General features: G+C 42.0%; 1 protein-coding gene across 1 annotated transcript in view; it reads right to left on the bottom strand.

Annotated features, from left to right (window-relative positions):
• MGAT4D (MGAT4 family member D) overlaps nucleotides 1–14,237 on the bottom strand; it is a 393,296-nt gene that overhangs the window by 43,904 nt on the left and 335,155 nt on the right. Inside the window, exon 13 of the mRNA XM_030192245.1 lies at nucleotides 13,789–13,982. Within this exon, the coding sequence (XP_030048105.1) occupies nucleotides 13,789–13,982 (194 nt within the window). The remainder of the gene's footprint in view (nucleotides 1–13,788; nucleotides 13,983–14,237) is intronic.

Genomic DNA, 14,237 nt, shown 5'->3' with positions numbered 1-14,237 from the left:
GGTTCCCGGAGAGCACCCAAAGGCGCAAACCAGGATTCTTGGTCGGTCCGGGGTGGCAGTCAATAAGCTAAATAAGGTTTATTGACACAGAATTTTGAACAGTGAACGGGAAAACGAGAACTCAGCAAGCAATATCAGGTAACTGAATATGGATCAATTATAAAACTATCTAAGTGTTTGTTTGCTGCCTGGGTGGTACCTGGGAAGTTCAGGCAATGTAGATGCTCACAGGTTATAAAATATTACTGCTCACAGGGCCTCAGTAAAGAGATCTTTTTCTTTCTGCTCCCTGGCTGAGACTGGGGAAAATCAGTACCTTCAGGCTAGATTTGAAATCCAGGCAATATGGCAATATTTATGTAGATTGCCTTTCCATAAACTGAAACTGGAAGTGTGTCTTTCTGCAACAGCTTTAAAACTCTAAACAAGTGCCATCTCCTGGCCAATTAGGAGAAATACACTCATGAAATAGATTTTAGGCTCAGAATTTCTCCACTGTTTCATCATTTGTATTCCCTCTGAAGTGAGAATTGTGATTTCCCCCCTCTGATGTGGTCTGATTGTTTCAGTAATTTTTCTCCTATTGTGTAGTGTTTTAATGTTTCTTTCCAATGAATGTCTACCTTGATTAAAATTTATTTGCAAAACAAAATTTGCAAACCCCCCCCCCCCAACCTTAAATGGCTGCATGTTTGTGGATGTTGAGTGATGCTTAGGCTGTGATGAACTAAGGCTGGTGCTGGGCAACTCTGGTTGTGATGAACTAAGGCTGGTGTTGTGCAAATTTGTACAGTCTGTTTCCTGTATATGGCAATCTGGTTTAGGGCGGGATGGAAAGGGCTTGGACAGCAACTTCAGTGGCTGGAACCAGAGGAAGGTACTGGGCAAACTTTTATGGTCTGTCCCACAAATGACAAGATGGATTCGGATAGGCTGGAGTGGGTTTCAACAGTAACGCCAGTAGTTGGAATGTAAGGACAGGGCTGGACAGACTTCTATGGTCTATATCCAAGTGGTGTAGAACGAGTAGAAGTAAATCAATTTTTTTAACTGTTCCAAAAGTACTAAGACTAGAGGACACTTGAGGAAGTTACATGGAAACACTTTTAAAACAAATAGGAGGAAATATTTTTTTCACTCAACAAATAGTTAAGTTCTGGACTCTTTGCCAGAGGATGTGGTAACAGCGGTCAGCGTATCTGGGATTAAAAGAAAGATTTGGACAAATTCCTGGAGGAAAAGTCCACAATCTGCTATTGAGACAGACATGAGGAAGCAACTACTTGCACTAAGACTGGTAGCATGGAATATTGCTGCTAATTGGGTTTCTGTCAGGTACTTGTGACCTTTTTGGCCACAGTTTGGAAAACAGGATACTGGGCTAGATGGACCATTGGTCTGACCCAGTATGGCTACTCTTATGTTCTTAATTAGTAGGATGTTAAAAAAAATGGAAGCGGTGCAAAGAAAAGCTACGAGGATGGTATGGGATTTACGTTCCAAGACGTATGAAGAGAGGCTTGCTGACCTGAACATGTACACCCTGGAGGAAAGGAGGAACAGGGGTGATATGATACAGACGTTCAAATATTTGAAAGGTATTAATCCGCAAACAAATCTTTTCCGGAGATGGGAAGGCGGTAGAACGAGAGGACATGAAATGAGATTGAAGGGGGGCAGACTCAGGAAAGATGTCAGGAAGTATTTTTTCACAGAGAGGGTGGTGGACGCTTGGAATGCCCTCCCACGGGAGGTGGTGGAGATGAAAACGGTAACGGAGTTCAAACATGCGTGGGATATGCATAGAGGAATCCTGTGCAGAAGGAATGGATCCTCAGAAGCTTAGCTGAAATTGGGTGGCGGAGCAGTTGGGGGGGAAGAGGGGGTGGTGGTTCGGAGGCGAGGATAGGGGAGGGCAGACTTATACGGTCTGTACCAGAGCCGCTGATGGGAGAGGGGGTGGTGGTTGGGAGGCGAGGATAGGGGAGGGCAGACTTATACGGTCTGTACCAGAGTCGCTGATGGGAGGCGGGACTGGTGGTTGGGAGGCGGGAAATACTGCTGGGCAGACTTATATGGTCTGTGCCATGAAAAGGACAGGTACAAATTCGAGGTAAGGTATATACATATGAGTTTGTCTTGGGCAGACTGGATGGACCATGCAGGTCTTTTTCTGCCGTCATCTACTATGTTACTATGTAACTTGCTTTATAATGTAGATGAATCTGACATGGATTACTTGGTCTGACCAAACAATAATGTGACTCATTGCGAGAGGGATGATAAAGGATGACTGAAGGTGGTAGTTAGAGGTCTATTTATAATGTGGGGGGTGGATGAATTAGATTTGGACACTTACCATAATACTATATATAGCCTAAAGAAGAATCATAATGTTAAGTCCTCCCCTGCCATTCAAGGGAGCCTTTGAAGTGACAGCATGTCTCTATGGGGTTTATAAACGGAATTTGACAACAAGCCTAGCAAATTGTTGGCTCTAAGGTTCCAGACTAATGTAGCCCAAGTGACTGTACAAAAACTAAGAGGAGAGGATGACAGCTGAGTCTATCAGGCTCATTTTCAAAGCACTTAGCCTCCCAAAGTTCCATAGAAACCTATGGAACTTAGCCTCCCAAAGTGCTTTGAAAATATGACTAAAATTCATCAGTAGTTTATGCTGTTTTATAAACCGTTAAGTACACAGGACCCCTACAAACAAACCTGAATATCTGAGAATATTTGGAATCTATAATGTTGCCTGTTGTGTCCCAGGAGAAGCAGCAGAAGTGGAACTCACTGATTTTGCCCCTTAAAGTACAATGGGAAATCAAAGCATAGTGAGAAATCATGAGGGCTGCATGCCCACTTTTATTTAAAAAAATTTCTTGTCAAAAGGGTTAAGCCTCCCTTATGACTTTTTCATGGCTTGCTGCAGGGAGCTTCATTGCCGTCTTCAATTCATCTAGCAGCAGGTATTACAATTACAGTACAGTCTATTATTCGACCTTCACTAATCTGACCATCTGGCATATCTAACAGACCCCCCCCCCCCCCCCCCCCCCCCCCCCCCCCCGGTGATGTCACTACATCGTCAAGAAGAATGTGGCTTCTCTTTTCATTTTCTGGAATAGCACAGAGGGAAATTTCATACCTGAGACAATTGTTTCAGACCTGGGCCCAGGCTTTTACTGCAAAATAGCACTGTTGTGATCCGGGACCCTGTTTTTACTGCACAGTGAGTTTTATTCTCTTCTGCTGCAACATTTCTGCAATGTTTTTAATAGGTACGTAATACACTACAGTACTGTATTTTTATTCTTCTCCTTCAGCTCTGTAGATGACAACTTCTGAAATGGCCAATCAAGAGAGGAAAAAAGTTGTTTTGTCTACAGAGCAGAAACTTGACGCTTTATGTTTCAAAGTTTTTATTGATGATGCCACAGATTAACACAATCATTTGATTAAGTACATAACAATTTAAACTTTGTCAGTCATATGTACACCAATCCGCGGTCATTATCATCAAATTTGATTTACAATTTCCTTCCCAATTCCCCCCTTCCCCCCCCTTAATACTGTCTTTAACATAATCCTTGTATCAAAATAGAACAATAAACAACAATGAACATTACCCGCTATCTGCACTTTCCAAGAATAATAACTTGTATTTGTATCGCGGTTAACCCCTTATCTAATATCTCCCTCCCTTTCATCCCCTTCCCCCCTCCCCCCTTTTATCATGAAATATTCCGCATTCACTTCATGAGCCATTCAATTACATCTCCCACTCACTCCTGTGCTACGGTGTTGGTTAAGTTGCTCTGCCTTATGTTGCGGTACTGAACTCTAGTTGCCATTATCCTCTCCCTCCTTTATGGTCCCCTATGTGGAAAATTTATTTAATATTGCACTTCTCGCTTTATGGGATATACTTTGTAAGTACTTGGTCCAGATGGAGATAAACTTCCTTCTTTTCTTGGAAGTGCCCTGGGCTTCCCTGGCCTCCCATAGCATCAATTCATGAAACCTATTTCTCCAATGCCAGAAGGAGGGTGGTACCACCTGCATCCAGTGTCTAAGTATACATTTTTTCCCCACGGCATAAGCCTTGCATATCAATTGTTCCAAATTCCTATCCGAAATCCCGTAGGCTGTCCTTCTATTTAAAAGTGCTCCTCTCCAGGATGGGAGTATTTTTTGATCAATGATGCTCTCAAGGTATTTATGCACCGCCTTCCAAAATATTTTTACTCTATCGCACCTCCAAAATGCATGCAAAAAGGTATTCCTTCCTCTGTTGCATTTGGAACATTGGGCATCCACCCCGCTCTCGCTACTTGTGTTTGTGTCATGTATCCCCTGTGTATTATTCTGTATTGACTCTCCTGCAGCTCCGCCCCCCCCCCCCCCCCCCCCACCTGTTTTGGGATATCTATGATCAATTTTGTAAAATTTACTCCCTTCAATTCATATCCCAAGTCTTTACTCCAGGCTGCAGTGAGTGCTTCATAATTGCGAGGTGGGCAAAGCAACAGAAGTGCTTTGTGTAAACTAGATATTGAAACCTGATCGTATGCATCCCCCTTTAAAAATTCTCTAAGCTTTTGACCCATTTTTGTACCCGGAGCCTCTTGGTCTAAGCTATACCAGTAGTGGTGTAATTGTCTATAAGTGTAGTGATCCTTGTTTGTTAGGGATAGCCTCTGCTGTAGATCTTGGAATGTATACAACCTTCCATCCGCATTGACTAAGTGTTCCACTAAAGTGATTCCCATTTCTGCCCAGTTTTTAATGGTCCCTGCTTCCATTCCAGGTTGGAAGTCCCCATTCCCTTGAAGAGGCAACTGATCACTGACATTTGGATTATGATTCCAAGCTGTCATTAGGAAACGCCAGACCTGTCTTAAAGGTTGTAACAAAATACTGTTCTTACATACAGGCGGTAAACTAGTTGATTTAGCCTGCAGAAGAAAATTCATATGCCAAGGCCTATACAGTGCCCTCTCCCACCCAATAGGGGTATACTGACTTGTGCCTAGCACCCAGTCTCTGAGATGTCTCAGTAAACAGGCCTGGTTATATCTTTGAATATTGGGTAGACCCAAGCCTCCTTGTGTCCAATTATCATAAAGATATTCTAAACGTAATTTGGACTTCTTCCCGTCCCAAAGGAAATTCCTACAAATCCTATTTAACTTTCGTATATCTCTTCTTAATAAGTGTATTGGCATGGCTTGTAAGATGTAGAGCCATCTAGGGAAGATGAACATTTTAAACATATTAATTCTCCCAGTAAGTGATAGGGGCAGATGGCTCCACTGCTCACGAGAGCGTCTTGTATCCTGTAGCAGTTTCTCTATATTCAGGTGGTACAACTTTGAGGTATCCATGGACAACTGCACTCCTAAATAACGAAAGGACCCATCTGCCCATCTCAATGGGACACGGCCTTGCCAACTCTCCTCGCGCTTCTCCCCACCCAGCAATGCTTCTGATTTCTCCAAATTTAACTTAAAACCTGAGAAATCCCCATATTCTGCCATACATTCTAATAAAGCTGTCAGTGATGTACTTGGATTAGTCAGATGAGCTAGTAGGTCATCTGCAAATGCTGCGATCTTGAACGTTTCTGCGCCCACCGCCACTCCCTTCACGTCAGGCGTCCCTTGAATATCTCTGATCAAGGGATCTAATGTTAATACGAACAGCAAAGGTGACAGTGGACAGCCTTGTCTAGTTCCCCGATATATCGAGAAGGGGGCAGATAATATTCCATTAACCCACATTTGGGCCTGTGGAAGATAGTATAACGCCCGTATTGCCTCCTGAAAAAACCCACTTATTCCATATGCTTCTAACGTCCCAAACAAAAAATCCCACACCACTCTGTCAAATGCCTTTTCGGCATCAAAGCTGACTAACACGGATGGTATGGCCTGATTAGATACTACCTCCAACGTTGTAAGTATTTTCCTGATATTCTTGGTAATACTTCTGCCCTGCACAAAACCCACTTGTGACTCCTCAATAATATCCGGCAATATACGGGCTAATCGGTTGGCTAGGACTTTGGCCTCATAATTGAGGAGCGAAATCGGCCTATAGGATTCTGGTTTCCTCGTATCACGTCCCGGCTTCGGTTATTACTATAATTTGTGCTAGCCGTAAGGAGGGAGGCATTCGTTGATCCTGCACTATGGTATTAAACATAGCTGTGAGCGGTGGCGCCACCTCCTCCCTCAGCATTTTATAGAATTCCCCTCTATATCCATCTGGGCCTGGGGCCTTTCCCAAGGGACCCTGCTGTATTGCCCACGCTACTTCGTCAGTTGTTATAGGGGCATTTAACATAGCCAGACTGTCCGGGTCCACTCGGATGTTGTCTTGTCTACTGAAGTACATCTCGCTATCTAACGGGGGTGGATCAGGGGGCGAGTATAAATGCGTGTAATAGTCTACCAGGATTTTATTGATTTGAACATCCGTATTCTCTAATACCCCACTAGGAGAGTACAAGGTGTCTATTTTTGAGGGCCCTTGCCTAGATTTTGACAACCTTGCGAGCATCCTACTATTTTTGTTGGCATATTTATATAGTTGGTATCTGTAATAAGCATAGTTTTTTTGGGCCTTTTGATGAATCCCTTCATTTAGGGCCTGCTGCAATTCTAAAAGTTGGGCTTTAAGCTGCAAACTATGATGTCGCCCATATGCTTTCCGCACTCTTGTTACTTCTTTTTCTAATCTAAACTCCTTCTCCCGTACCTTTTTTTGATGACTCGTGTATGCTATAATCTCTCCCCGTGGTATGGCTTTAGCTGTATCCCAGTATAAAATTGGGTTGCCCCTATGCTCCTGGTTAGTTTCTTGAAAATACTTATACTTTTGTGTTATATAGTTTAGAAATGTTCTGTCAGTATACAGACGAGTAGGGAATCTCCATTGAAATTGTCCTGGTGCGGGCCCGGGCGGCTCCAGTACTGCAGTTACCATTGCATGATCGGAAATTTTTATGGGACCTATGTCTGCCTCCCACAGCCTTGTAAATAAATTGCGTGAAAGAAATATGTAGTCAATTCGTGACATGGTGGCATGTGCGCGGGACAAATGGGTAAAATCCCGTTCTAATGGGTGCAGAGTCCGCCACACATCTACCAAGTCTAGGACCTCACTTAACATGTTTATGCCTCTCGAATCTGACCCCGACCCCCATTCTCCCCATGTGATCTATCCAACCTAGGATCAACCACTGCATTAAAGTCTCCCCCTACTAGCATGGGAATTCCATCGAAGCCTGTTAGGTGTTGCAGGAGTTTTTTGTAAAAAGTTTTATTGTACGTATTGGGGGCATATACATTGCACAACACTACAGGTTGTCTTTCTATTGTTAAGTGTACAAGTACATATCTGCCCTCCGCATCTGCTACAATCTTATGAGTATGGACTTGAATCCCTTTTTTGATTAATATGATAACTCCTGCTTTTTTGGCTTGCGCCGGGGATTCGTAGTAATCTCCCACCCACCATCTACGTAATTTCTCATGTTCTTTAGCATTCAAATGCGTCTCTTGAAGAAAAGCTATTTCTACTTTTTGTTTATGTAATGCTTGGAGTACCTTTTGTCTCTTAATCGGCGAGGAGATGCCACCCACGTTCCAGGTCACCATCTTAAGTGCCATTACGTGAACTCATTGTTCAGATTATACACCGAATGGAGACCTGCACGTATTGAGCAATGGGGGCATCCCAGCCAATACCCCCCTTGCTGTCCTTTTAGTGTCTCTCTATGTTGTAAAGTTCCCAATGTGGCCCTTAACCAGCTGCTTATCCCCTGCTTCTCCAACCTGCCCATGAAGCTATGGCTCCTCAAAGAATCCTCCCCTAATCCCACCCCTATCCCACCCAACCTCTGTCCTCCCCTACTTCTTCTGGGCACCTAGGGTGCTCAACCTCCGTGTCTCCGATCGGGGACCCCTTTTAGCAAGTATGTATCCAGTCTCCCCCCCTTTTGTATGCAGTGTAACTTCAATAACAACATTAACAACATTAACCATTTCAAAGAAATTTAACTCAATATCAACAGAAGTGATTATCAACTCTTTGACCACCCTGTTCACCATTACTCAGGTTTTCATCTCACCAACAAAGTCTACTCGTTTGTGGAAGGACTCGGTCTGTCTTTCTCCAGCTGATCCACAAACGCTTGAGCTGCCTCCACTGTTTCATAAAACTTCACCACACCATTATGTTGAATGCGTAGTTTCGCTGGGTATAATAGACCAAAACGGATTTGTAGTTTATGCAGTCTTCCACAGACCTGCGAATACTGTTTGCGCAAAAGAGAGACTTTAGTAGAATAGTCTTGAAAGCATAGTATTTTATGACCCTCAAGCTCGAGTGTTGCTCCTTTCCTAAGAGCAGTGAGTAACGCCATTTTATGTTGGTAGTGGAGCATACGCAGGATAACCACTCTCGGCCGGTCGTTGGGCATCTTCCTGGGTCCTAAACGATGTGCCCGCTCTATTCTTAGGGGTCCAGTTGTATTTTCATTGTGCAACATCTTAGCAAGCCAGGATTCCAGATATTCTCTCAGATCCCCCTCTTTCATTGATTCTGGTATTCCTACCAGTCTGAGGTTATTCCGTCGAGAGCGGTTCTCCAAATCATCCACTTTATCTTCCAAGGCTGCTACCTTTTTTGTAAGTCCTTCTATAGCCGTGGAGGATTCTTGTGCTGATGTTTCCACTTCTCCCAGTCTCTGCTGGACCTCCTGGAAGTCTTTTGTGAAGGTAGTGAACCGTTGATCCATGCCATCCAACTTGTCTATTATTTGTTGAAGTTGGTGATTTAGAGTGTCCTCCACCGCTAGTTTAACTTCCGCCACTATTTCCGCAGCCCAGGCAGAACTCACCGATGGCGACGATGGGGAGTTTTTCTCCGCCATCCTTGAGCCTCCTCCTTTAGATTTTTCCGGCTCTTTTTTGGACCCTCGGGTTGCCATGCACGATGTAATAAATGAGTGCTTTTAAAATTTCTGTCTTTAAATCCGAATAGCTTCCCAGGCACTCCTTTGTCCTCTGTATGATAGAAAACTAATTCTGCTCTACTGTTTCAGCCGCCCTATGAGAGCTGATGTTGTTTTTCACCTCCTACAAGTCTTTCCAAGACTGAAAGTAGAGCTGTTGAGAAAGGGTGTTCCTGTCTCTTTAAATTCCAGGCTGCTCTCTTAATTCTGCTTTACCCTGCTTTCATCATCCTCTGTTGATCTTACTGTAGTCATTGAAGCAGCTGTGCCAGCTATTATCTCTGCTGAATATGATTTTTAAAGTCTGTGCTACTTACATTGCGCTAGGCCCTCTCCTTCCCCCTCTTCCGTTGCTGTGTGCAGCGGTTCCAGCTCTCTCGTTGTCCATCCTCCCGGTCACAGATCCACCATCCTTTGCCAGCACCCTCTGCTTCGGTAAGGACTCACTTTGTCGGCATATGAAAACGTTGCCCGGTCTGTTCCTGTTCTCCGATCGTATGGCGGTCTATGTTCGGGTGTCTCTCTGGCGCCAGCCGCTCGCCGCGTGGTATGGGGGAAGGGGGACTCGCTACTGCCAGTTCGCGCCGCTGCGGTTTGCCGCTTATATTTTTTTCCCTCCCAGGAGGTCGGATCGCCTTCTCGCTTCCTTCCTCGTTACCCGTCCTCAAGCTGGACCTTGATGGGGGTTGAAAACAGCTGATTTGTAGGAGCTCCCGATCGCGACTTTGCGGAGCTCAATGTGCGGCGGCCATCTTGGCCGGCAGCTCCACCGGAAGTCCAAACTTGACGCTTTAAAAAGAATTGATAAGGTTGAATCCATGCCAAAAAATAGCAACAGTGGAGAGAGTAACAGCTCTTAACTGAAAAACACAATGGAGTGAGCTGGAGAAACGGGGCTAAAACTGTGTCTCTACTTTTTCATTGAACACTAGAAAAACTATGAAAAAACATGAATAAGAGAAAGTGAGCAAAACCATATTCATGTGGTTTATACAGCAGAGACAAGGGCATACCTATATCAGGGCCAACATTGCAAGATAAAGCCCTGGTTTTTCAAAAGGAAGTCAATGAAGGTGACCCTGATATCACTGCTAGTATCAGGTGGCTTGATCGTTCAAAGAAAAGATAGGGAATAAGGCAGCTCTTCATTGCTGGGGAAAAGCTGTCAGTGAACTCTGAGGAATTTGTCACCTTCAAAGTGAAATTTCAGCATCTCCTTGAAAGGTGGTATATCAAGTCCCATTTCCCTTTCCCCCCTTTCCTTAAAAAGGAAGGTATATCAAGGGACCAGATATACAACAGTGATGAAACTGGGTTAAATTTTAAAATGATGCAGTCAAGAACTCCTGCATCGTGGCTTGAAGCTGCAGTTCCAGGTTACAAATGGAGTAAAGAAAGAATGACTATTCTATAAGCCTGTAGAAATTCAACTGGTAAACTTAAATTACCACCACTGGTCTAAAATTAAAAAAAGTTCCCACCATCATGTTTCTCCAATTTTATCTGTTGCGTGAGTCAGGTGTTAAACGAAGTTTCCCAAAATTTGAGGTCTCTAACTGCAATAGTTGCAGATCTAGACCCCCTTTTCTGAAAGGTTGTCAGTCCATGAGCGCGCGACATTTACCAAAATGCCATTTTTGGGGTCTAATAAAATCCAAACACATTTATAAGAATGGCTAAAAAATTAAAATCCTGTACAGTTTTTGATGCTAATTCCAATGAAATACATTTTAACATTATGGATGCAAAATCCAGTCAAACAAGTTGACTGAAAGTGTGCATCAAAATTAGTCACGACTCATCGGAACATATTTGGACCAATATTCAGACCGCAACAACTTCCATGCAAACAAAGATACGGACTTGAAATTTTGAACAAGCATTATACTTGTGCTTTACATAATACTTAAGTTAATAATATACCTTAGGTTTCTTACTTCTACATTAAATATATACAAATACTAAAACAGTTGTTTCATATATTTGTTAAGGTATATAATTAACTAAGTAGGTTAGGACTTGGGTAGTTTATAGTAAGTATTCTTCCAGTTTATTTATTGATTTCTGGACATAATACTGCCAGATTTGCAACTAACCAGCGTCTATAACCGCCCTGCAGGATCTCTTCAAAGTTAGAGACCTCAAATTTTGGGAAACTTACTTTAACACCTGACTCACACAACAGATAAAAGATGAACAAAATTGGAGAACATGATGGTGGGAACTTTTTTTTAATTTTAGACCACTTGGCATGGAATGACCCTAAAGCTTAGCGCATTATCTGCAGCAGGGCCCAAAGGAATAAAATGGGCTCTGCTGTAGATAACTCGAGCTAAGCTTTAGTAAAAGACCCCCTAAGAGACCAGTCATTTCTAGGAAGTACAATAAAACCAAACAAAATACAGATAATCAAAATAGAATTAAAAAATGAAGCATTATTCTACCTAACATGTAAACATTTTTTTTTAATGTTTTTAATATTTTATGAAAATGTACATAATGTGTTTCTAATCTAATGTGCAAAGGAATTCCACATTAAAGCAGCTTCATTAGCTAATCTCATGGAGTCTAATCTTTTGTGTTTAATACTCTTGGCTGAGGGAAAAGTGCAAAATCGGTCAATTAGTACACAAAAACCTACTCATGTTACAATTATGAAACAATTTATACAGCAAGGGGTCTGACCATGGATAAGTCTACCAGTATTATCCAGGGCCAAATCAGTGCATATTATCTCTTTAAGAACAGCACACAGATTAACTACAATATTTTGCTCTGAATTCATATTGACTTTTGTCCTAATTAGGGGTCAAAAATGTTTTTCTTTTGCCTGAACATTTAAAGCAATTTATTACCCAGAAAAAATTGTTATAATGCATGTTGAGACTAAGCAGTTTTTGATCAGCCTTAAGCTTTGGATAAATGGGACTGGTAATGTGAGTGGTTAATACTGCTAAACTGGTGATAAAAATGTATTTCCTATGATTCTAATCTCCTGTGCATAGAACAGCTCTAACCCCCTTTATTTAGTGGTCTAATACAAGTTATACAATTTTTCTTTTGTGGAAATGAAATTATGTGAATTTTTCTTAACTGTTTTTTTTCCTATTCAAGAGGTAAATGCTTGTAAATTTTGAAAATTGATAAATACAAGAATAAAAAAAAAAAAACGAAAACTGTACAGGATTTGAATTTTTTTGCCATTCTTATAAATGTGTTTGGATTTTATTAGACCTCAAAAATGGCATTTTGGTAAATGTCGCGTGCTCATGGACTGACAACCTTTCAGAAAAGGGGGTCTAGTTCTGCAACTGTTGCAGTTAGAGACCTCAAATTTTTGGAAACTTCGTTTAACACCTGACTCGCGCAACAGATAAATTTGAACAAAATTGGAGACATGATGGTGGGAAGGGTTAGACCACTTGGCATGGAATGGCCCATATTTTGTTATTAATTTCTCAACTTTCTGGCTACAGGTTTAGCTACCTGATATACTTGTTCTCTAGACTTTACTGCTTATTGCTTAATTTGTCCTGTGAATCTATATAGTAGTGTACCCAGACCCCCCAAAAAAGCAAATAAAAAAAATCTCTCTCTCCCTTTCTGCCTTGCTCTGATTAGTAGAGAAGATAGGCTTTTCAAACTGTTTCTTATCCTCAAAGAATAAAAACAAATCAAAGAATTGATTTTGAAAGGTACAAAAGACTAGAGAACACTCAAGTTACATGGCAATACTTTTAAAACAAATAGGAGGAAATATTTTTTCACTCAATGAATAGTTAAGTTTTGGAACTCATTACCAGAGGATGTGGTAGCAATGGCTAGCATATCTGGATTTAAAAAAAGTTTGGCCAGGTTCCTGGAGGAAAAGTTCATAATCTGCTATTGAGACAGAAATGGGGAAAGTCACTGCTATCCCCCAGATTGGTAGAATGGAATCTTGCTATTATTTGGGATCTGGATTGGCCACTGCTGTAAGCAGGATACTGGGCTACATGGACCTCTGGCCTGCCCCAGTATGGATATTCTTATGTGTGAAAGATATCTGCGCTTGTCCTTGCAGTTGCTTTGTGCCTGCAACCAGAGCTTTTAGGAGGTACTTCCCTTTGTGCTGATCCTGTGTGCACAAGTTCAATACACAGGATGTGTCTCCCTGGAGTTATTTACATATATTCAGGTAGACTAAACGCTGGCACAAGAACAGCAAGTCAGGATCACAGACGTGTGTGTGTGTGTGTGTGTGTGCGCGCGCACCCACGCACATGCAATTAGCATGAAGATCAGGAGCACTTTAATATCAGCAGTGGCTATCAGAGGAGTAACAGCAGAAGCAGCAGCACTAGCTACATTGAGTCTCGGGGATGGAAGAGAGAGAGGTAGATGCTGGGGAATGGGAGTTGGGTGGGGTATAAGAAAGAGGGGGAAAAGAATAAGCAAAAGAAGCTGAGGGGAAAAGATTCTGGGAGAATGTGGACGTGGGGGAGGACGGAGTGCCAAATATATTAACTGGACTAACAAGTAATGTCAGATACACTAAAAAAAAAAAATCTAAATACAAATTTACATAATCTAATTTTCAAACATATGCATGTGACCCCCCCCCCCCCCCCCAATTACACACACTCATTTTGTCCCACTTAATGTACATGTTTTCCCAAAATGGCCCAATGCCAAAATGAATGTGAGCCCTTCAATTCTTGAAGTAACAATTTTTTTTTTCAGAATTGTCATATACAAAGTGCTGCACATTACTCAGGACTTACCCTTCTATCTGTAATGGTTTGGTAAAGCTAAATAAGATATAATCTCCAGCTACAGGTGACAATGCCCAGAAACAGTCCATTCCTTTATATGCCTTCTCTAAAGTATATTGTTGATACACTTTGAGGCTTGTAGTTACTGTTGCTGGAGGATTGAGATGTGATTTGTGCAATACTTGTTTCCCAAAATCTTTATCCTGTATCAAGCAAAAAAGGGGAGAATTAAAACATTAAGAAAACAAGGAGGCTGGCAACATCAACCCAACAAGGTGTATCAAGTGGTACACAAAAACGAGAGTACACAAAAAAGGTAGCTCATCAAGTGTAGAGATGTGCAAACTTTACAAGACAATATTCCAAGTTATTAACCCAGATAGACATGTTCTTTGATAAAATGTTTCTCTCAAAAGTGCTGACATCTGGCACCTAAAAGTATGTGTGGTTTTCCATAG

The sequence above is a fragment of the Microcaecilia unicolor genome, chromosome 2, assembly GCF_901765095.1.
Source record: "Microcaecilia unicolor chromosome 2, aMicUni1.1, whole genome shotgun sequence".
NCBI lineage: Eukaryota > Metazoa > Chordata > Amphibia > Gymnophiona > Siphonopidae > Microcaecilia > Microcaecilia unicolor.
Note: the sequence above shows the minus strand (reverse complement) of the source record. Positions and strands in the feature narration are given on the sequence as shown.